Raw genomic sequence first — 23,604 nt, 5'->3', positions numbered from 1 at the left:
TTTTTTTAAATTAAAGCTAGTGGGCACTGCGTTGCAGGCAGATCAACTGAAGCAAGCACCTTTTAAATACAATGTTTAGCACTCTGCTAAATTTTGAACATTATTTTTTGTATATCAATGTAACTTCAGACATTTCTTTTAACAGAGAGTTGTCTCTTGGAGTGCGGATAGGCAGGCATGGAGACCACCCACCCTGCTCTCACTGCATCAGGGCTCCAATACATCCACTATGCACTTACACCCTTATTTACAGGACTCAAAGCACAAACCAAGGTAACAGCCAGCAGATGAGAATATTGTAAAATAGATACATTCGGGGAAAATAGGCAGCCATTAGCTGCCACTATTTTCCTTTTAGCTGAAAAGCCGCTACAATGAACATTAATAACAGTCTGCAACATTTCAAACCAACAATATAGGTCCATGCTTGGAGCCAAATAAATCAATAGCCAGTCAAGACAACGTTTGCCAAAAAATAAAAAAAGCACGCAAACATAAATTCCACTGATCCTGTTCTCTTATCCATTATTACACTTCAGTATTCATTTATTAGGTAAGTGGTCCAAGTTTCTATTTAAAAAGTGTTACAGTGAAGAGTTTTATGTTGCCATGTTAGGAAATACAGCAGCGCCGCACTCTCTTCTGCGTGTTTAAGGTTCTGGTACAAGTAATAAATAGTATCTTTAATCAGAACGAGGTCTAAAATGATTTTAGATCCTGTTTTTCAGCCAATATTTATCATAATACCAGGTGTGCGAATCTTATGAGAGTCATACTTTTCAGTCACTATGAGGTTTGAAATCAGGCCCTGTTAGAGGTGCCAACCCTTCATTCATCCAGTCGTAAAAATGTGGTTTATTAGGAAAAAAACTGAAAAACTGTGAGTCTAAAGGCACAAAGTCGTATAGCTGCTCTAACAGGAATTTGTAAACAGATAATTGGTTGAATTCAGAAAATTCAAACCAAAGAGTATTTTAAAAAGGCATCTGAAGCTGATCCTTTAACTAACCAGCTCCTTTGAAGACCCAAAAGGTTTTGAGGTCTACAGAATATGCACTAAAATACCGTATTTCAAAAAAGCGATAAGGCAGATAGTATAATCATTATGTAAAAAACATTACAATGGTAGTGTAGGCATTCGGAGTATAACTTAGTTACAAGGTGTAGTACAGTCTCTGCTACATAGGCATAATTATTTTCTCCTAATGCAATTATTAGGTTCAGCTGGATCCAAAACAGATTACAAAACCATCCTTGTATGGCAGCCCTGAGGGGATGCCAATAGTTATTTGAGAGTAATATTTGCCGTCTCTGTTGTTTAACTCATCCATATGCCAAGAAATATCCACTATGCAGAGTCCAGGAATTAAAAAATATTGTAGTCATCCAGACGTTAAACACTGTCATACTTGTGAAGAGCTTCTTCTAACTTTTGCGTCACTTTTTGGAAAAAAAGTATTTGCTGTTGTAAGAAATGCTGCATTTGTGACTTGAAGTCCCTGACTCGAATTTTATGGAAATGGTGAATTTCTGCCAGGGTGGCAAAAGAAATAATGTTACAACGATCCTGAATACCATCCGCCTTCTGGACCTCCATCTTCCCTTCTTCAACATGCCGCTTACTCTCCTTCACTTTGGTAAGGGCTCCTGTACAATGATGAAAAAAACCATAATGGAATTAAATTACTAGAAATAAAACACCTTGAGTTTAGTCCAGAGCTATTCTACTAAGTAAGCCTATTGTCAGAATTCTAAAGAACACTGAAATTGCTCTTACTATGTAACATACTAAAACAATTGCATAGAGAAAAGAGTTACCATCCTTGAGACATTTTACCATTCAGGGAGGGGCAGTGGCTCAAGGATAGAGCGCCTGCTTTGCATTTAGAAAATTCCGGGTTCAATCCCTAGCATCTCCTGATAGAAAAAGATCAGGTACTAAGTAGGTGGTGTGAAAGACCTCTACCTGGAAAATCACTGCCAGACTCATCAATATGCTGTCACACCAAGGGTCTGACTCAGCATAAAGCTGCTTCATGTGTATGTATACTATAACCACTGTTTGCTCTGCACTAGATACAGCAATGCTTACCACACCCAGACAAGGCTTCCAAGTCCAGGCTTAAAAATGATTATCACTACATGCCAGTAAACGCTGCCTGAAAGATACATATTTCAGATAAACAGTATTACGCACACAATTAGTTTGATCACTGAAAGCTGAAGTAGATACAGGTCCACATACCCTCAAGAGTAGAGATGTAATTGCTGACATTATGCAAACATAACTTCTAATCAACGGCAATGTCTGATCTGTTTTCATATCTGAGCATAAACCTTGAACAGAAATTAAATCCAAAGGGAAGTATTTAATTCACTTTGCTCATTTCATTGTAAGTAATATTGTAAATGTGTTGCTAAATCTATGTGGAACATATATTTCACTAAAAACACCCTCTGTGCCCAGAGATAGTGAACAAAGGAGCAAACCTTCCGCTCTCTGGAATTCTCTGCTTGTATAAAGAATTTCAGTCCAACAATCCTGAATCAACAGCCTCTAATCAAGAGTTTCACTTAAAAGTTTAAAAAGAACAAAACATTTTAAAATCTGCTGCAGCTTAATGCATACGTTTTTTCTCTCTGAAAGACTGAAAAACTTTGCCCAGAAATGGATATCCTGGGCAAGAAAAGCAGGCCCAGAACCTTTTGGGATATCAGAGAATGCTGCATTATGCCTTTAATTTCTGTAGAGAATCAGAAATTCTAGAATCAGTGAGAGAAATTATAATTGCAGCTGTCCCTTGAATGGGCTCCTAATCCAAGCAGCTGTTATCTGCCTTTGTAGTCAAGCCAGCCCTGTCTTTACTTTTATTTTTACAATGTGGTTATAGCAGGATTTCAAATCCCAGATATTACCACAGGTGAACTTGCCTACTTGATTAAAAAAGGATGCTGCCGCACTTGCGCTAACTGGCTATCGTCTCTTGAAGCATTATAGCTAAGGGGGACCACTTGGGAACCCCATACATGCTACAGTCAGCTTCTCAGAGAAGCAGTTTGCAAGCTTTCTATCTTCAGGAAACCTTAGGAAAGATGCTCTTACCTATGTTTTAGGATGCACAGACAGTTCATAGCAGCACTGGCCAAACACTCTGATGGTTGGTACTCATCTAACATGTCCCTGTCTGTCCTTCTAACTTTAAAACCCTTCATAAGCTTCCAAGGAATTTCCTTAAACAGAATTTGACAGCCACTGTCTTGAAGAAAGGATGGGACACACATGCAACAAATGAATGAATACATAAAATGGCCTATTCTGGCAGACAAAGAAATGTCCTTAATTTACAGAGCATGTACCAAAAAACCCCATACAATATATGAATTTTTTAGATGTTGCTTGCACATGTAGGGTATAGCAAACACATGCTTTACACATGTAAGACCCCAGGTTCAACTTTCCATCTCCAACTACAGGATCTTAGGTAGCAAGCACTGGAAAAGATTGCCTGAAATTTTGGATAGCAGCTGCCAGTCGCAGAAGACAATACTGAGGGAAGATGGATGAACTAACATACTTGTATTGTCTGCCACCATGCAATGTCTTCAGTTATCATGTTTGCCCCAGCAGCTTTGAGTGTCGGACTGGGACCGGGGAGACCTAAGTTCAAATCCTCACTCTGCCATGGACACTCACTAGGCAACCTTGGGCTCTCTCAGCCTAACCGAGCTCACATAGTTGCTGTGAAGATAAAATGAAGGAGGAAAGAATTCTGTGAACTGCGTTGGGTCCTGGGCTCGGAGGAGGGGGGAGAGGAGTATGAATACTTAATAAATGAATAGTTAGATAATTTCTCCTTCATTCCCTATGTGATGAGACAGGAAATCTTCAGGCAGGACATACCATGAAAACTTACAGTCTTGCTTATACTGCACATAGCATTAAACCATCAATGCTCTCTATTTCCAGTAGTATCACTGCCACATCAGCTTTTATCTGTAAGCCTTTTCATAAGGCTGTGATAACAACATGTGTAATTTGGACTCAACAAAAACCTCTTAGCTTCTCTTGTCCTAAATTCCCTTTCACCCTCTAGAATGAACTCTGTAAAGTTCTAAGCAGTACCGACGTACGTGCCTAAAAATATGAATTTACTTCTGTTCAAATTAGAAATACCCAATTGTTAAAAGTTTTGTTTTTGTTGGGAAGAACGATGACATGAAGGAGAACCTCAATAGTACAAATTTCTGATTTCTGTATTGCACATTACACTACAACAGGCCTACAGTCTACTGTGCAATGTTATACAGTAGACTTTAAAATGACAAAGATGCTAAAATTGGCTTCACACATCTAAAAGAAATGTTTATTGATATAGAGTGAAAAGCTTATGTAATCATCAGTACCATTCTAACACAAAACCATGCACTTTTATAATCACGGAAGGCTTTTTATCATAACTAGAATCAATGCTGTGAAGTGAAATGTTTTATTTACTCAATATTAAAGGAGGATCAAACACCAATTAACTCAGAGATATCACTTCCTGTTTGCCTCTGTGTTAAGAAAAGATTATGTACATTGGTTTATTTCTTGTTTAAATGACAACAGACTAGAACATGACCAACCGTCCCCCCTCACAAAAAAGGCAGATGTATCAGTGTCTCGTAGCCTATGGAAAGTTCTGGTGCTTCTGCTGCATTTCAGAGATTTAGTACCCAGTGGAAGCATTAAAATGAACATTCTGTTTTGCTTTACTGCAGCCATGCCATCTCAACTTACAGTACAGAACATTGAGAACAATATTGGTTTAGGGCCAAGATGTCACAAGTCCAGAAAGTGGTCTTGCAATCATAAGCTTGCAGCATCATGTTAGTGTCTTTATCTGAGAAATCGAAATCACCTGTTTAAGCAGGAAACCACAAGATTTCCTGAAATGTTTACGACATTTTTTATATACTTGTGTAAAGGTGAAAAGGAAGTGAGAATTTGTGGAATACATGTCAAGCACAATCTGCCATGTACATTTTCCTTCCCCCCTTCAAACACATAAAATACTTCTCTCTTATTTGGCAAGTTAGAAAGATGTAAAATGATACAAGTGTCACAGTGTTGAAATAGTATTTGATGAAGATTGCCATCAACATGGGACACACAAAATAATCTAATATGCATTGTACAGGTAGTATTTTAATTTTTGGAAAACATACCACCATCCCAAAGTATATTTTCAATAAATACAACTTTTCAGATGTGTAACAAAATTTGAAAATTGAAAACTTTACAAACTTACAATTACTACCCAGAAAAAGGCTCCAGCGGGGAGTACACATGCCCATTTTTGGCAGCATTTCTTTTTCAGAAGTATTCCCCTCCTCAAAACATGGACATTCATGTTTTTTTTAAATGCTTTTAACAGCTCTTAAGCAAAATTCACAAATTGCTTTAGAACCAAACCCTAAAAGGACACTGACACTTTTGATCCTTACCATCACTATACCAAGATACTCTTTAAAATGCTTGCACCAAATTCCCAAACTTCTTCTTTTTATGCGAGAGACTCTAAAACACAATTTGAGGATTCTATGAAGACTAGTTTTGGAAGGCAAATTCTGAAAAAAGCAATTACTCATGTACAGCAAGTGTATGCGCTTGCCATTCTGGATACTGGCCACCAATCTTAGTTTTCAACAATGACCTTTAAAATGAGATGTCAGATAACCTGCCTCAGTAAAACGTGATATCCACCAGAGATGTTCTTGGATTTCCTTCCCAGGTCCTATTTACTTCATTTATACCCCACCTTTCTATTTAGATAGTTCTCTCTTCCATTTTATCCTCACAACAACCCTGTGAGATAGTTCTAGAAACTCCTAAATTCTAGAGAGATTTAATATTTGCATAAATCAAAGCCAGATACAGGAATATAGCCCTGATCCAAGCAAAAGATTCCATGTCAAAGGTTAGGTTTTACAAGTAAAGACTAGATCAAGAGGTTTCAAAACACAAATTTATGCTCATGTTAACATTTGTACATGCAAGTTAAAAGATTTACGTTTGCTTTATTTCAATTATGAGTAAATTGTATACCGATTTACAGTCAGCATTCATTTTCTGACATCTGTTTCAGCTTTAATTGGAATTAGTTAAGAAGAATTTACTTGGTTTTTAAAAAGGAAATGCCCTAGTTCCCTGCTTTTTTTGGTCATTTAAAAAACCCATTTACCTTACAAGGATCCCCCACCTCTCCATTTAAAATTCTATTATGCATCCTTAGTAAATTATTTACAAAGTACTACCCAAGCAAGAGTAGCCCAAGTACAAAATTTTTAGTGAGCCACTCCTGTGGCTATAGTGGTGTAAACAATGTATTTGATTCAAATCTTGGAGCTGTATTCAAAATGTACTCCTCTGCTCACAGAGTTTTCTTGCATGAGATGAAGTTATATTTTAGTGAGTGGAAAGGCACCCTTGGCTCCAATCCCATGCTATGGATCTAACCCACTGCATGTGTGAAAAGATAATTATCACATCCAACTGTTTTCAAGTAAATAAGCAAGGCTTTCCTGAGCTGAACAGTAACTTCAAATTATTTGATTGTGCTTACAGCCTCCCTCATGATGGGACTTAAGATGTATAACAATGTTATAATGCTTTCATGATTTCAGACCCAATAACACTCTACCTCTAAAGATTTCCTCTTCTTCCCACTGCAGTAAACATCAAGCTGGCCAACTGAAAGAGACATTCAGGATCTGACTCAGCAGCAATAAATGTGAGTGAGATTATCCTCTGCAAGCAAATTTATACCACACTCTGCCACAATGCATACTAAACACAGTGAATTATTGCCAATAACGGCACAGTCATCAAAGAACTGCACAGACTACCCAAAGTGAACGACTAGGAATGCTGTAAAATAAGTCTGGAATAAAACCTGGAGAACGGCATGCTAGTTCGTTAAGAACAGATACTCTCTTTTGTGACACCAGAAGAATAATCGCTTCAGTTCTCTTACCAAAACCAGAATCTTTTAGAAAAGCTCGTACTGAGGGGTCTACAAATTGTGGCTTGATTTGTTACACTACCAAACATGTGGTTGACACTGACCAGTGCCCCACCCCAGGATTACTATATCAGTTAAAAAAAAATTGAGAAGATTCTCATATTGTGGTAGGCTTAGACACAAGCAGGAGCAGCGCAAGAATATGACACTGCTTCTGACTGCTACAGAGTTCAATGTGATGCCTTTTTTCACTGGAGGTGCGGGAGAGGGGTTTCTCATGGAACACTTAAGAAAGAAGGATATTAAGCCTTTATGATTAAATTTGTGAATGTATGCCCTTTAAAATCATACTGTTAAAAGATTTAACTGATAGAACTTTCTCCCCCAAAGATTTTCATGCACACTGTTATTGCACAAGGGGCAATGCTTCCTTAGTTTAAGGGTAAACTCTTATGTTAGGTTGGATATCTGTGATCAGAATATTTAGCACATTTACTTCATTTATATCCTATTTTTCCCCCTATGGGGGTTCGAAGTGACTTGCATCATTCTCCTCTCCTCCATTTTATTCTCACAACAACCCAGTGAGGTAGGTGAGGCTGAGACAGTGTGATGGGCCCAAGGTCACCCAGCAAGCTTCCATGGTAGAGTGGGGATTTAAACCTGAGTGTCCCCTATCCTAGTCTGCTACTGTAAACCACTACACCACCCAAGGTCTAAAAATATATATTTTACCTTTAAAGGCTGCTTGGATGTGGAATTTGTACTAAGGCCATGGTGACAAGTAAGGATTTTTAAAGTTATTTGTACCAATGCCATTTTATGTTCCTGGACCCAAGCCCATGTTGAGAAACCATAGGAGGAGCAATCCTACTCAGAAACGAGTCCCAGATAGTCAGTGGGGCTTACTCCCAGGAAAGTGTTCTTAGAACTGCAGCCCTAATTACAAATCTCAGATGTAACAGGTAGTTTGGCTGGTATTTAAACCAGCTTTAGCCCTTAATGGAATGGAGGTAAGAATGGACTGTCAAGAAAATGAAGGAAAAGGTAGATCATTACATATTAGCCTCTGAAAATGCTTCTTTTTGCACCATAATATGTATATATAAGCCAAAATATTAAAATATCTAATTCTCAATATAGCCAAATCTGTGGATGCTTAAATCAAGAGTCTGGATCCATGGACAAACAAGACAGTTCTACAAACCTAAGGAGGGAACCCCTCCCCCCAGATCTGCAGAAAAATCTGAAATCTTAAAACAAAATTGGGGTGTAGGAAGGTAAAGCCTCCCACAATAATAGAAGCAGCACCTAAAACAAACATCCTTTGTGACCAGTGCCTTTGAGGGAGGACTCATCAGGGGCAGCCCCACCAGCAGACTTGATACCCCACAAATTCCATGACTCACCCAGGCCCAGCATCTCACTACTGTTCAACAGTAGCCAAAACATGAAAGCCAGTGTGGTGTAGTAGTAATTAGAGTTTCAAAATACGATGTGGGAGACCCAAGTTCAAGTCCCCACTTTGCCATTTAAGTTTGCTGGGTGACTTTGGGCCAGTCTCATCCTAACCTACCTCACAGGACTGTTGTGAGAATAAAATGGAGATGAGAAGAATGATGTAATCTTCTTTGAGTCCCCATTGTGGAGAAAGGCACAATAAAAATGTAGTAAATTCACTTTCTTGAACAGCCACACTAATACACATTATGGCTCCTGTCTTGCCTATTACAAATTTAAGTTATGCCAGTAACTCCTAGGCATTTAGAGCAGGGGTGGGGAACGTCTGGCCCACGGGCCAGATACAACCTGCAAAATCATTTGGTCTGGCCCGCAGGGCCGGCGCATCCATTAAGGTGGAGCCAGCAGACGCCTCAAGCTCAGCTCTCTGAAGGAGGCGCTGTGGCCCATGCCAGCCCCTGACGACCCCCTGGCCCGACCCGGTGGCAGTGCTGTGGGACACACAGCACAGAAGCAATCAGGCTGTTGCTTTGTGCGCTTGCGCCCACAGCCCAACCCGGCGACAGCGCTGCGGGACGTGCGGCGCAAAAGCAATAAGGCTGTGCCTATTGCTTCGTGCACTTGGTGGGTATTGGACATTGGGAAGGTCAGTTTGTAGCCCCTCAAAGTAGCTTCCAGCAGACACTCCAGTTTTTGCCACTGTTAAGAGAAAATGACCAAAGAGAAGCAGTTCCAGCCATCACATTAGGAGTGAGTTAATTAAATGTTTGACCAAATATAGTAGGCTAATTTTTGTTGATAATTTTGTATGGCCCGCGAATGATATTATAAATATCCCAATTGGCCCGTGGCAGAAAAAAGGTTCCCCACCCTTGATTTAGAGGGGTTTTTGTCTCAGCATCTGTCTGACCACTACAAAGTTTTATTTTGAAAGTGCTTCATACCGCCTCTATCTCCTAGCACCACCAAGAGACCAAATATGCTTATGATACACTAAAGGCTCTTTCCCCCTAAACAAGTACCAGCATTTCAGTGTTTCCTTATTCAATTTCTTCACATTTTCCATTATTCTATTTGCAAAAAATGAAGTTCAGAAATTTGACAATGAAGTATTGCAAAAAATGCCAAATTTATATGAGAACTACAGACTGTGTGTGTCTGGTAAACAGAACTAAAATGAACTAGGAAGAACTCCAAGAAGTCATGGTGATATGATCTCAAAGGAAGCACACTTTTGCTATGAGCACCTAAGTGAACCCGTGTTCCTGTTCTCTCCCCTAATTTCTTTAGAGAATTTTCTTCAAGGGGATGACGGGAACTGTTACTTGCAGTAAGTACTGGCACAAAAGAGAAATTCAAAAACAAATGAAATGGTACCAAAAATACTTTGTAAAATTTTAGACTTTAGTGAGCATCCTGAAAAAAAATCTTATTTTCCAAAATCACAAAGATCTGGAACTTTAAAATATTTTACAGTATTTACAATTCTGTTAACCCTAAACGAAATGAATTTTATAAACCTTTCTAAAGAGACTGAATGATTCTGTAACCTACACAACCTGTGTGTGTGAATATAGAAATATACATACATATACATATATAGTTCTGGTTGTGAGCACTTTCCAACTTCTCATCTAAATAATGGGATGGGGAGGGTATGCTTAGCATAATTTGTGGGTTTAACAACAGACCTCATCTTTACTACCTCACTATGGTGAATTACCATAGCTGTGGCCACCTAGGAGTTTAGCCACTGCTCTGTCAATCTGAAAAGCATGTGCTGAGCAACACATTCTAACTTCTTCCCTATAACAGTGTGTTGTAGTGCGTGAAAAAACAATTCCTTCTTCCCTGGTGTGCTGTTTTGTGGATACTATGGACAGCCAAAAAGACAAATAAGTAGGTACTAGATCAAATCAGGTCTGAATTCTCCCTAGAAGCTAAAATGACAAGACTAGAGTTATCGTATTTTGGAGACATCATGAGAAGACAAGATTCTCTGGAAAAGTTAATAATGCTAGGAAAAGTGGAAGGCAGTAGGAAAGAGGAAGACCTAAAACAAGATGGCTTGACTCAATAAAAGAAGCCACATCCTCCAGTTAGCAGGATCTGAGCAAGTCTGTTAATGATAGGACATTTTGGAGGTCTTTCCTTCATATGGTCGCCATAGGTTGGAGGCGACTTGACAGTACATAACACACACACAGGTGTGCTGTATCACAGTAAGCTATAGATAGTGCATGCAAGAGAGACTGCAGTAATATTACAGTAGAGCTACAGTATCATCTCTGTTTGGGATCCAAAATCTGTCACCTTAGCCAGAAATTATCATTCTTCCATCATTATTGCTTGCAGAAAAGCTCAAGATTGACATAACGTTGTTCAATGTATTATTTCTATTAGATTCTTCCAGCATTCAAGGATTGCCATTTGGAAAGACCAGAGGTCTACACAAGATTTTTGTGGGTGCACTAGTGGCAATGTCTGTGCACAGTCTTCACTGTCATGTCTGAGGGGATATTTTATGTTATTTTTTTTAATTTTAGTACATTTGTATTCCGCTCTCCCTGAAAACAAGGATCAGAGCGGATTACAGGCAGCATAGTAACTAAAACACCTGGGAACAAATATTGTGTCATTCTTATTGCACAGTCCCTCTATGTACAAAACCCCATGGGGTGGTAAGCTGCTTGATGTTCAGCAGACCAGGAGGGATCATATCCCCTCCCCTGGCAGGAGACTGATTGAGGGAGAGGAACAACCACTGTATGCCTGGCAGAACATCTCCGTTTTGCAGGCCGGTGGAAGGATAGTAAATCCTGCTGGGTCCAAGTCTCTACAGACAGAGAGTTCCATCAGGTCAGTGCCAAGATCGAGAAGGCTCTGGCCCTGGTCGAGGCGAGACGGACCTCCCTTGGGCTGGGGACCTCCAGCAGATGCTGAGCGAAGGGCTCTCTGGGGAACTTATGGCAAGAGGCAGTCCCATTGGTATGTTGGACCCAGTTCGCTAAGGGCTTTAAAGGTCAATACCAAAACCTTGACCCTCATCTGGAATTCTACTGGGAGCCAGTGCAGCTGGTGCAGAACTGGTGTTATATGTGACCGGAACGGGGTCCCGGTCAGAACACGTGCTGCTGCATTCTGGACCAGCTGCAACTTCTGTTGTAGGGACAAGGGCAGCCCAGCATAGAGCGAGAGAAAACATGTAGATGTCTTCAAGTCCAATCCTTTATCCACTTCAGAACATCAAGACTGATGGAAAGTAAAAGTAGTTACTTATGGTAACTTTAGAGTTAGTACATAATATGCAATCTTGTTAGACCTTTCCAAATAGAAAACTGGTATGCATTCCTATTTCAGGGATCACTGCAACTATAAATCCTTAAACATTCCGCCACTGTATAAAGGTTCAAATAAAGCACGCATTACTGACGATTTCTTAAGGATCTAGGCCAGGCTTGAAAAGTTGTTCTGACCCAAGCCAAATGCAGGCTACCAACCACGTGGTGGCTTGAGAGACCGCTGTAATTCTGTTACCTGGATGGAACTGCAAAAACAGGGGCCTGTCAAGCATCTGACATGTCATATTATATGGATGGTATGTTCTGTATCTTAAGCTGTGCAGGCCTGATGTAGGTCATTTTGAGATAATATTGGGAAGATATTCTACAGCAGGCTCACTTCCAGGCTGACATACTGTATTGATATGTGAAAGTAATACCTGAGAGGTGGTCAAAGAACATTTTGATATTGCCTGAACTACTACTACTTTAAAAAATAAACATGGTACCTGCAACACAACATGAATCCATGGCAAACATCAAATTCTCCAGAAATGTGTCGACTTGCAAGCCAGATACCCATCACTGTGTCCTCTTCACTGCCTTCCACCCTGAGATAAAGCCCTCGCCTCTGTGTAATACTGAGCCATGTTTTAATCAATATGCAGCAGGTGCTTCCCCAAAAGAAAGCATTTATGTGATATCAAAAATCCTACTACAAAATTTTACTCAGATTATAATGCTGGCTGCTACAATTAATAAATCCATCAAGCGTTTTCATGTCAGACCATGTAACAGCATTTAGATGCTGATCACATTGTCACTACCAGTACAGGCAACATTCGAAATAAATCTGAAGAATGGCACTATATTATGTAATACCGATGTCTCCACACCTGAGTGAAACAGATACTAATTAAAATAGCTTTTCAAAAAGTTCTGTATGCAAATAAAGGTAAATAATAATGAAAAGAAAAATCAACAATGAAAATGAATATTTTCAGTTGGCTTTTTTTGGTTTTCCTATCGTGAGACCTGAGCAAATGAAAAATTTACTTTAGTGGCACTTTCAAGCGTGCCTTTTTTCCAAACTCAGACAATATTTACATGTTTGCAAAATCTACCAGAAAATTATTCCACTGGCAGAAAAAGTTGACTGTTATTAGACTACATAGTTAGTATTAATTTTAACACCATATAACTATCAGAACATTTATAAATCTTTACAAGAAACCCAGATGTTAAAGTGATTGATAGATCATGTCTTTATGGGTTAAGCATATGACCCATTGCACCAAGACTAGTAGCATTCAAGATCAGTTGATCTCAACAATAATCCAGATTGACTCTTTAGATGCCCCTGGATAATCTCTTTTTATCTGTTTTGTACCACCCTCTCTTGTCACTGTTTTGAGTTATAACATAGTTTTGCTGTCTTGGTGAGAAGTAACTCTTAAATAATTCAACAGTTGGTGGAGAGTGCCCTCAAGTCATAGTTAACTTATGGTGACCCCAACGAAGTTTTCATGGCAAGAGACTAACAGAGGTGGTTTGCCATTGCCTGTTGGAGATCTCCCATCCAATTACTAACCGAGGCCGACCCTGCTTAGCTTGAAATCTGACAAGATCAGGCTCACCTGGACTATCCAGGTCAGGGTAAATAATTCAATAAAACATATATTAAAAAGTCTTCACAAAGGTTGGTATTCTGATCCTTGTCCCTTCAACATACAGAATATATTAACAGATTAGAATTGTATAAAGGAATTGGGCACCAAGATGGCGCAAACAGTCATGAATAGTTACTACTTACCTGTATAGGTGAAGTCAAACCTTTGACCATTTAATTCTTAATCACAACACATTAAGAATTCCTTCTTGCAGTTTTTCCACTCACAGCGCCATTCTAAACAAAATTACATCCTTCTAAATCCATTGAAATCAATAGGGTTAAAAGAGTGCAACTTTGCTTAGGGCGGAACTGTAAACTGGCCTAAATACTCTACAGAGAAACATTACATCAGTGGAAAGGCAGGGACAAAGAATCAGGCAGAGTGAATGCCTTTCAAGATAAAGGCCTGGAAATGTCAACTACAATGGGTTTATATTGTTTATGAGAAAAACCTTGACACCCACACAGAGCAAAGAGTTAGTTTGTTCATTTGATATAATATTTGGTATAGTGTATACACACTAATTTAATTTATCAAGCAAGCCCTTAAGGTCTAAGGCTAGCTTCTAAAACAGAACATTTTGTCTTGTGGTTTATTTTCCGTTAACAGAAAAAGAACTCTGCCAATAAAACTTAGCATTACCTGGCTTTCATGGCACAAATCACAAGTATGATGTTTGATCAGACAGATAAAATCTTCGTACAGCAAACAGTTTTAAGATGATGCTAAGTATGTATACAGTATTTTAATGGAAGCTTGTTTTAGCAACAGATCAGTACACTTGCAGGATAGGAAGTCACCAGGGAGAGAGGCATTAGACAAACCAAAGTCAAATTCAGTCTACAGATTCTTGGGAATACACCGCTTTACCAACAACCTTCAAAGAAAAACTGAAGAAACATTAGCACTGTTCTACACAGTACAGTTAAATTCGTTTTTTTAAGTCATGTGGATAGAATTATAACTACATTACCTTTTTGGACATGTATGATGTCTGGGAAATTCGCCAGATGTCCCTGATACAGTGCTAACAAATCCATCACAGGATCCAGGTCCTGTCTAGGCTGATCTGCAAAGAGTTCACCAATAGCATCATAAGCTTCTCCAGTGAAGGCAATGGCTTGATTGAGGCCAACCGAGAAGGCTTGCTGGTCCATCTCAAAGGCTTGGCTGAGGCCCTTGAAGGAATGCCCCACTTTCTGGTACTCCTTCTTGAAGCCAGTGACCTGTTTGCGAGCAAACTCATTCACTGTCTGATTGAGCTGAATGGTGCTCTCGTCCATCTTCTTGGTGAAGCTCTTGAAGCCATCCACCTGGCTTTCCACATCCTGCAGGTCCAGAGAAGCAGGAGGGCCGGCGGGGACACTAATCGTTAGGAAGAAGTTGGCTCCCACCATCTCGTCCTTCTCCGCTTTGCGCTTGCCCTGCTTCCAGGCCTTCTCGTCTGTGCTGGGGCAGGTGAGGAAATGTTGGAAGGCATCACACTGGGCCAGCACTGGGTGGCTACACATGTGGTCCATCCACCAGGCCAGGCCCTTCCGCCGCTTGGAGATGAAGTCTTCCTCGAAGCGCCCAGTGGCCTGCTTCTCAGGCAAGTGGGGCACCGAGATGACGGGGAACTTCTCCACCAGGCGTCCGTAGAGCCAATCGAAGTGCTTGTAGCGCCGGTGCACCTGCTGGCCAGTGTGGCTGGGCACCAGCTTGTAGGCGATGTAGCTCTTCATGCCCTTGAACTTGGTCTGCTTGGTGGGGTCTTCGATGGAGCACTGGAAGGGGTAGGGGTTCTCCTGCCACTCGGGCCCGTGGGGGCCCAGCACCACGCACAGCTTGTCCCCGTCCTTCACGAAGCCCGACGCCTCGCCCAGCACGAAGGCCTCGCCCCCCGACTTGACGAAGGTGGAGAAGCGGTTCAGGTTGCGGCTCACCGTGGCCGAGCTCTTGGCCGGGTGAGGCAGGTGGGCGCCGGGCTGGCTCCCGCGGGAGCTGAGCGACAAGTCCGAGCGGGTGGACAGGCGGTACCTGCCCGACGAAGGGCCCCCGCCGGCGTTCTCGTAGTCCGGGTAGGAGCTGCCCAGGACGCCCGGCTCGTCGGCCACGGTGGAGCTGTCGTCCCAGTCATCGTCCCAGTCGTCGTCGCTGCCTTGGCTGGGCTGGTAGGGGGAGCCGCCGTAAGGGAACGGGTAGCTCGGCTGGAACGGCTCGGCGGCCGGCGGAGGGAGCTGCGGCTGCTGGGCTGGCGGCGGCGGGTGGAAGGTGGACGCCGGGGGTTCGAAGCCGCCGGGGGGCAGGTTGGCGTAGCGGGCCGGGGCGGGCGCGGGCAGCGGGAGCGGCGGCTCGGCGGCCGGCGCGCGGATGAGCTGCACGTAGGAGGCCGGGAAGAGGCCGCGGTCGCCGCGGCTGTTGACCCCCTCCAGCCAGCCCTCGATCTCCTGGTCGCTGCACAGGCTCAGCACCTCGTGCTCCCGCAGCGAGATCTCGCCCGGGTTCTCCGACTTGAAGTCGTACAGCGCCCGGGCCCGCAGCAGCGCCATGGCCCCGCCGCCGCCGCCCAAGCCGGGGATGGGGACAGGGATGAGGGAGGGACGGGGGACGCGGACGGGCCGCCCCACAGCGCCGCCAACCGCACGCCGCTCACTCCCCGCCTGGGCCGGCCGCCCTCTCCGCCCACTCCGGCGCCCGCTCCCCTCAGGCGGCTCCCCTCGCTCCCGGCCCGCGCGCTTCGCCTCCCAATGGGCTCTGCTGAGGCGGGAGAAAGCCGCCGCCGCCGCCCCCTCCCTGACTCGCCTCCTGAGCCAGACCCGCGGGCACCAGCTGCCCGACTCACGGCTTCTCCGCGTCTGCCGGCCGGGGCGGGGGAGAGCCGTCCCACGTCGCCAGTTTCAGTAACCCCGAGCCGAGAGGCAGGGCCTCGGAGCGCAGAGTTGCCGCCCCCACCGATGGGGCCAGGGGGCGGGCGGGCCGTTTTTCTTTCGGGCGGCTCCTGGGTCCCCGGCCTGCCCTCTGGCGTTCGCCTCGGGAGAAGCCGCTGCCTGGAAGCGTGAGGAGAAAAAGGCGTCTGAGGACAAATTCATATAGCTGGCCAGACTCTTCGGGTTAGGATTGGGCAAAAAGGAGGGTAGAAATAAAATAGCACTAAAAACAAACAAACAAAAAACCGCAGTGCATTGCGCTTTTGATTTGGGAGTCTCACTGAAACTTTACTTCTGAGTAAGCATATGTAGAACAGCAAGAGTGGTGTCTAGCGTCAACTAGATATCAACAAGATTTTCAGGGTATCAGCTTTCTAGAGTCAAAGCTCCCTGATAATATGCAATACATATATATATAAAATATAATATATCTGAAAAAGTGAGCTTTGGCTCTTGAAAGCTCATACTTTGAAAGTCTTGTTGTTCCCTAAGGTGCCATGGGACTCCAGTCTTGCTGTTCTACTGCAGACCAACACGGCCACCTACCTGAAACTATTTTCATGTGTAGAATGGTTTTCAACAAAGTGCATTAAAAATCTTTTACTATACAACGTTTGGTTTTAAAATAAATGATCATTATGTTAGGAAGCTATTCTCTCCACTCCAGCTTTCTCCAGATATTTGTTTTGGGTACAAAATCTTGTCAGTCAAATCTGGCAAAAATTTACCAGTTGATTATTTCAGTCCCAGAAGCTCAACATCCCCTCCCCCCATCTTAAATAACATCCAATACATACTGAAAATAAAACTAGAATTCCCCTCAGGATTTTATGCTTCTCTCATCCCTGTATGTTAAAATAATTTATTAGAACGGAATGTTCATTCATCAGTAACATGACTTTCTTTAATGTTTAGGCCTGGCAGCTGGCAGATTCGTAACATCTGGTTGTGATCTTGATATGGTAATTTTATTATGTATTTTTTTAATCCTAAAAGAACTTACATGCTGTTGATGAATTTTAATAGGTCTAAATATTTAGCAAATATTTGTAATCTTGCGTTTTTTACTGGACAGTGCAGACTGTATATGAGAAATATTAGACTTGGGCAAGCTAAGGCTGTGGTCCTTAGCACGCTTATTGGACAGCAGTGTTGTCAGTGCCCCATCCCAGTATAATTTTAAGAAGATAATGTTTATAACCAGTTTCTTCTTTGGAGTTTCTCACTCTCTCACACACAGGCACTAATTGAGTTATTTACAGTGCAATCTTTTTACACCCTTCCAAGCCCATTCATTTCAGTAGACTTAGGAGGTAACTGTTTAGGATTACACTGCTACTCAGCTCCTTGATTTACCCATATTTATTTGTTTATTTAGATATTTATATTCTACTTTTATCCCCAAGGGGACCCAAAGTGACTTACAACACTAATGTCCCCTCCGCCAATTTATCTTCTCAACAGTCCTGTGAGGTGGGTTACAGTGATACAGAGTAACTGGTCCAAGGTCACCCAGTGAGCTTTCATAGCAGAGTGGTGATTTGAACCTGGGTATCTCCAGTCCTAGTCTGACACTCTTAACTATTCTGACTCTCTGACTGATAATGCTACACTGATATATATTTACCATGGAACACTAGGCAAATGACTGCTGTAAAATGCTGTTTTAGGTCCAATTGAAAACTCCAGGAACAAATGTTGTTCAGCCCTCTCAGATGCCTGCATAAAAGCTTCCCACATCCAGCTTGTATCTCACATAACATTTACGTGTTACGGAAAAGAGAAGTTAAAAGCCTTTTACCTGACGTGTGCTATCCAGATGGAGGGAGATTTTGACATGGGGTCATTCTTGATAATGATTCACTTATGTGTCTTCTCATATAACATGATATGCATGTTTAAACCACTACTTGCTTTGACCATAACGTTACTTTTACCATGAAGTTGCATAGACAAGTCATACCTTGAGATGGGCTGGATTTGTGCTTCGGAACTGAAAGACTGCAGTGTTCAGGCTGGCAAGGATCTGGGGGAAACCAACTGCGTCCCCAGCAACTCAGAAAAGCCTGTTGACTATGCTGAGTTGGCAGGATTAATATAATGAATGGGTTTAGCAGACGAATACAGCACTTGCTAACAGGGAGTATATTAAATGAAAGAAAATAGTTGAACTTCTGAATACTTTTATGTTAGGTGTGAAAATAACTCTACTTGTCACTCACCCTAAAGTGAGAGAGCCACTGAGTTTTACAGCAGGCCTTGACAAATTTTCTTTGACTCTAGCTCAAAAGAGAGCCAGTGTTGTATAGTGGTTAGAGTGTTGGACTAGGATCTGAAAAAAACATTTTCATATCCCCACTCTGCCATGGAAACTTACTGAGTGACCTTGGGCCAGTCGCCCTCTCTCAGCCTAACCTACCTCACAGGGTTGTTGTGAGGATAGATTGGTGGTGGTGTGAATGATGTAAACCACTTTGGGTCCCCATTGGGGACAAAGCAGGTATAAATGAAACAGATGATGATGATGATACCATTACTGCTACTACAATACATCATCATCATTATCATTATTATTATTAACCACCGTGGGGACCCTGAGTTGGGTAGAAAAGTGGCATAGAAATGTTTTGACTAAAGAAATACAACAGGAAACTCCAACTATTCAGCATTTCTGTGTCTTGGTTCCGAATGTACAGGGTGTCCATGTGAAAACTTTACAGCTTTGAAACATGAAATCTTTACAACTTCGAAGCACAATAAATATTGAATAAAAATATGTAGAGTAATGAAGTTTCCTTTATCGAATAGCACATATCCAAAAGTTTAATTTAAAGTTTATTTTTACATACAGTTATCCAAATTCTACTTCGACATGAATCTCCCCACCCTGTTTTCCTGGAGGATATCAAGTCCCCTTTAACTCTAGGTTCACTCAATAACTTCACAGAATCACAGAGTTGGAAGGGGCCATACAGACCTTCTAGTCCAACCCCCTGCCCAATGCAGGATAAGTCTAAAGCATCCCTGACAAATATTCATCCAGCCTCTTCTTGAAAACTGCCAGTGAAGGGGAGCTCACCACCTCCCTAGGCAGCTGATTCCACCTTTGAACTACTCTGACCGTGAAAAAGTTTTTCCTAATATCCAGCCAGTACCTTTCTGCATGTAATTGTCACATTCCATCTCTTGCACAACATGAGGCTTTTCAGATTCCCAGAACACATTTTTTTGCTGTAATAAACTTTCTGAGTTGCTTTACCATATGCAAAAAAACATGTTTTGTTATATGATCTCATTCAGAAGCTGTAATTATTCAGTACTGTTAAGGCTTCATGTGATCACACTATGCTTTAACAGCTTTATCACATCTTGATTAGGATACATAGGGAGCGACCCTAAGCATGTCTTCTTGGAGGTGGTGGTGGTTGATTTATGGTGACCCCTGGTGGGGTTTTCATGGCAAGAGACTAACAGGTGGTTTGCCATTGCCTGCCTCTGCAACCCTGGTCTTTGTTGGAGGAGTCCCATTCAGTTACTAAGCTGACCTTGCTTAGCTCCCATTCAATTAGTAATCCGACCCTGCTTAGCTTCTGAGATCTGATGAGATCAGGCTCACCTGGGCTATCCAGGGCACGGCCTTTTTGGAATTAAGACCCATTTTATCTAAAGGTGTTAAAGAACACAGCTGAAAATGTAACCTAAGATTGGTTGTTTTCAGATTAAGACTAAAACAAATTTCTGTCTTAATAGAATGGTATTAAATTGAGGTTTTCCAGTTAAATAATGGTAGAAGGAATAATAGTGTTTCCCAAGGCTGCTAAGTGACTACATGATTATACAAGAATTTAAACTCCTGTACTGGTCCATGCTTAAATAAATAGCTGTAATTAAGCCACTACAGTGTGATTTGCCATGGTTGAAGATCAGTAGTAGTTTATGAAGTGATAATAATCTAGGATTAGTATATAAAACTGTTGTTCCACATTAGTGGTTTAGTTCTTTGGAACTGTTTATGAGATTCTTCTTGTATCTCCTTTAAATAGTCTGCCCCTGAATTTTTCAGGTTCAGGAACTTTGCCCAGGTATGGTTTGAGCTGTGGTTGCCCTTTGCATTCTAGCACAGTTATTTCCTGTAGCAACTCTTTCTTTTATACATCATATAATTAGTCTTTTTATTTCTTGAGCAACTGTGTACTTTCTAAACTAATATTTCACTTTCTACCCAATTTTATAACTTTTAAAATAGATCTATGAAGAATCAGAGCAAAAACATTTCTTATTTTGTCAATTTCAATATTTAGGATTCAAACCTCAGCAGTTTTCCAAGGAATTTCCCTCATTTACATATTATCCTTTTTCTTTTTCACATTTATGTCAGCTGACTCATTCGTAGCTTAATCTGCAGTTGCACCAAATTATACAGATTGCTTTTTGCTCTATCCAGTTTGCAGGTAGATACATAATTGCACATTTGTAAATATTTATTGCACCTTGCACTTAGCAGGAGCTGCAATTGCCTATATTCGAGCAAATGCTACAGAATAAAGCTCCAGCGATAAATGTTTTTTTCTGTAGGATTGAAAAGATTTCTAATGTACATTTTAAAATCTGCACTATTTCTTTAGTACAAACCAGCTTTTGTAATGTGTTAAAAACAAGTTGCTTTTTATTTTCTTGTGGCATTTAGGGGTACAGGAAAGCCTCAGAAACACCAACAATATGGTCAATCAACTGTTTTAGAGAGCCTTATTCATTCATGCTGTTGCTGTTGGTGTCAAGTCATCCTCATGTGTTTGTATATCATAAGAAGGTACCGTCCATAATGAATCAATTATTGTACTCACAGTTATTGGAAATGTAATTTATTTATTTACCTCATTTATGCCTCTCTCCTCAGTGACCCAAAGCAGATTAAATCATTCTGTTCTTCTCTATTTTATCCTCAATAACCCTTGAGGTAGGTTAGGCTGAGAGTAAGTGACAGGTCCAAGATCACCCTCAAACCTCCATGGCAGATTGGGGATTTGAACTTGTGTCTACCAGGTCCTAGTCTGATATTCTCTACTCCACGGTGATAATGCAGGGGCTGAGAAGATATTTATTTATTTAGAGTTTTCCTTGCTTTTCAACAATGCTCCCAAAGTAGTTTGAGCAGCAGAAAGGAGTTTAGGGGTAGGAAGAAGGTTTACCTAGTGTTTATGTGGAGCATCTTCTATGCTTAAGTTCAAAATGTAAAGTTAAATGAAAGATTGCTTTGTTTAAAATAATCTCCAAGGCTGCAGTTCTTAAATTTATTTACATTTATTTACACGGAGGTAAATATTAATGAAATCGGTCGGACATGCATCTGAATAAATATTGGGTTGTATCCAACTAGCTTTTCCACTAGTGAAAAAGGAGGAGCGGGGACTCTTTTGACCAACAAAAGGCTGTTCTGGGGATCATGGGACCTGCATGGAGAAAAACTAAGTGAGATAGAGGAGTAGGATGAGATTAAGCGACAATGGTGGCTTGATCTAACCTATGTTGGGCTCAGCCTGAAATAACTGCTTAATATATTAAGAAAAATGACCCACAACAACCTGAGTCTCTTTACTCAGAGTCAAGTCTCACTGTGTTTTGATTCCCAAAAGAGTATGCATGAAACTGCAATGTTAATTACGGGATAGACCATAAAATGCAGAAAGTTGTGGGTTCCGTCTCTGGCATTTGTTATTGAAGGGTCTTGAGTCATAGATATTGAGAAAGGCTTTTCTCGGCATGAGATCCTGGAGAGCTGTTGCTGGACAGAAAAGACAATGCTGAACTAGATGGAACAATGGTCTGACTTGGTCTAAAAGCATCTGTGTATGTTCATATATATTTGCTAGGGAATCTGCAGAACAAAGGAAAATTGCCCATACTCTACAAAGGTCATGGTTTAATTTAAATATGATGTAATGAGAGACAATAAAAGATAGGAAGAGGAGGTGAGGGAAGGCAAAGGTCAAGGAAATAACAGAAAAGTTTCTCAGTAACAAAAACATCGTAAAAGATTAGTTGGATTTATTATTAACAGCAAGGTAAATCAGTCAATTTCTTCTCTGCAAAACAGAAACCATGTGATGGCAAATGCATATTACTAATAAAGAATCATGGGGTTTTTGAACAGATTAAATAAGCATGGTGGGTGGACTCAAAGTCAATTCATACACATGTGTTCATCAATAGTAATTATTTTTGACATATTTATTATACTTGATTGTCTATCAAATATTACACTGAAACCCTTTTCAGACATTCAGAATGAGTGTGCAGCAAATTCTGTTTGATCTCTCTCTCTCTCTATATATATAGAACTTATATGTGGATTTGGTGATTGGGAACTCTAAAAAAGCTTCCATTTATCTTTTTGAAAGTGTCAGATCATACATTTCTCTTTCCTTCTCTCTTGCAGTGTGAGCCTTGATCCCTGGGCACCTATTTCTTCAGGTTGCAAAAGATTTTACAATTCCTTTTGTGTTTATAGACCTTCACATTTAGTACATTGCTGAGACAAAGAAAGAGTATGGGACCAAGCCAGATATGATTGTAGGAGATCTATGAGAGTTGCCTGCAGTCCTGGAGAAAAACATCCTGTCCTTTTAATAGAGGGTAAATGACTGGAAATAGGCAGCTGAAGATTTTCATATCACCTGGTAAGTAACATCCCATTAAGCCTCTGTTTAAAAGAGAAGGCAGGGAGTTGGCAGTCCTACCTGTGAATGCATTTCCCACATACTTTTAATGCTAAAAAATCTACTGAAACCACGTGGTATAGTGTTGCAACCCTTACTCCATACTGTTCTTCTAAAGGGGAAAACATACTGGTGCCTGGTATGTTTTCTTATGGGGGCATGTAGCAGCTCTGGAAGGGGTATGTGCCAGATAAACACTGGGAAAAGGTTTATGAGAAGTAGTTGGGCAAGTAGGTAGAATATTGGATTAGTATCGGGAAGACCCAGGTTTGAATCCCCCTTCTGCCATGGAAGCTCACTGGGCTAGTCATTCTCTCTCAGGCTAACCTACCTCACATGGTTGTTGGAAGGATAAAATGGAGAGAGGAAGAATGATCTGGGAAACTGCTTTGGGTTCTCGTTGGGGAGAAAGTTGTACAGTATCAATATCTAAATAAAATCGAATCCAGATTTTAACATCTGCTTTTAGCAATTAAAAGTCAAGAAATCCAATAATGGGGTTAACGCAGTTGCATCGAGTGAGGACCTAAGTGTCTGTCTTGAATCACAGTATTTTATTT

At 41.3% G+C, this 23,604-nt stretch overlaps 1 protein-coding gene across 1 annotated transcript; it reads right to left on the bottom strand.

Annotated features, from left to right (window-relative positions):
- Positions 1-527: 527 nt before the first annotated feature.
- SNX18 (sorting nexin 18) lies at positions 528-16,271 on the bottom strand. The gene is made up of 2 exons (XM_054987551.1): positions 14,393-16,271; positions 528-1,647 (listed from the first exon to the last, which is right to left on the bottom strand). Exons 1-2 carry the CDS (start codon positions 15,948-15,950, stop codon positions 1,394-1,396), a joined length of 1,812 nt encoding a protein of 603 aa, XP_054843526.1. The 5' UTR covers positions 15,951-16,271; the 3' UTR covers positions 528-1,393.
- Positions 16,272-23,604: the final 7,333 nt, after the last annotated feature.

The sequence above is a fragment of the Eublepharis macularius genome, chromosome 8 (genome assembly GCF_028583425.1).
Source record: "Eublepharis macularius isolate TG4126 chromosome 8, MPM_Emac_v1.0, whole genome shotgun sequence".
Taxonomy (NCBI): Eukaryota; Metazoa; Chordata; class Lepidosauria; order Squamata; family Eublepharidae; genus Eublepharis; species Eublepharis macularius.
The sequence above is the reverse complement of the archived record's forward strand: the minus strand, read 5'-3'. Positions and strand labels throughout refer to the sequence as shown.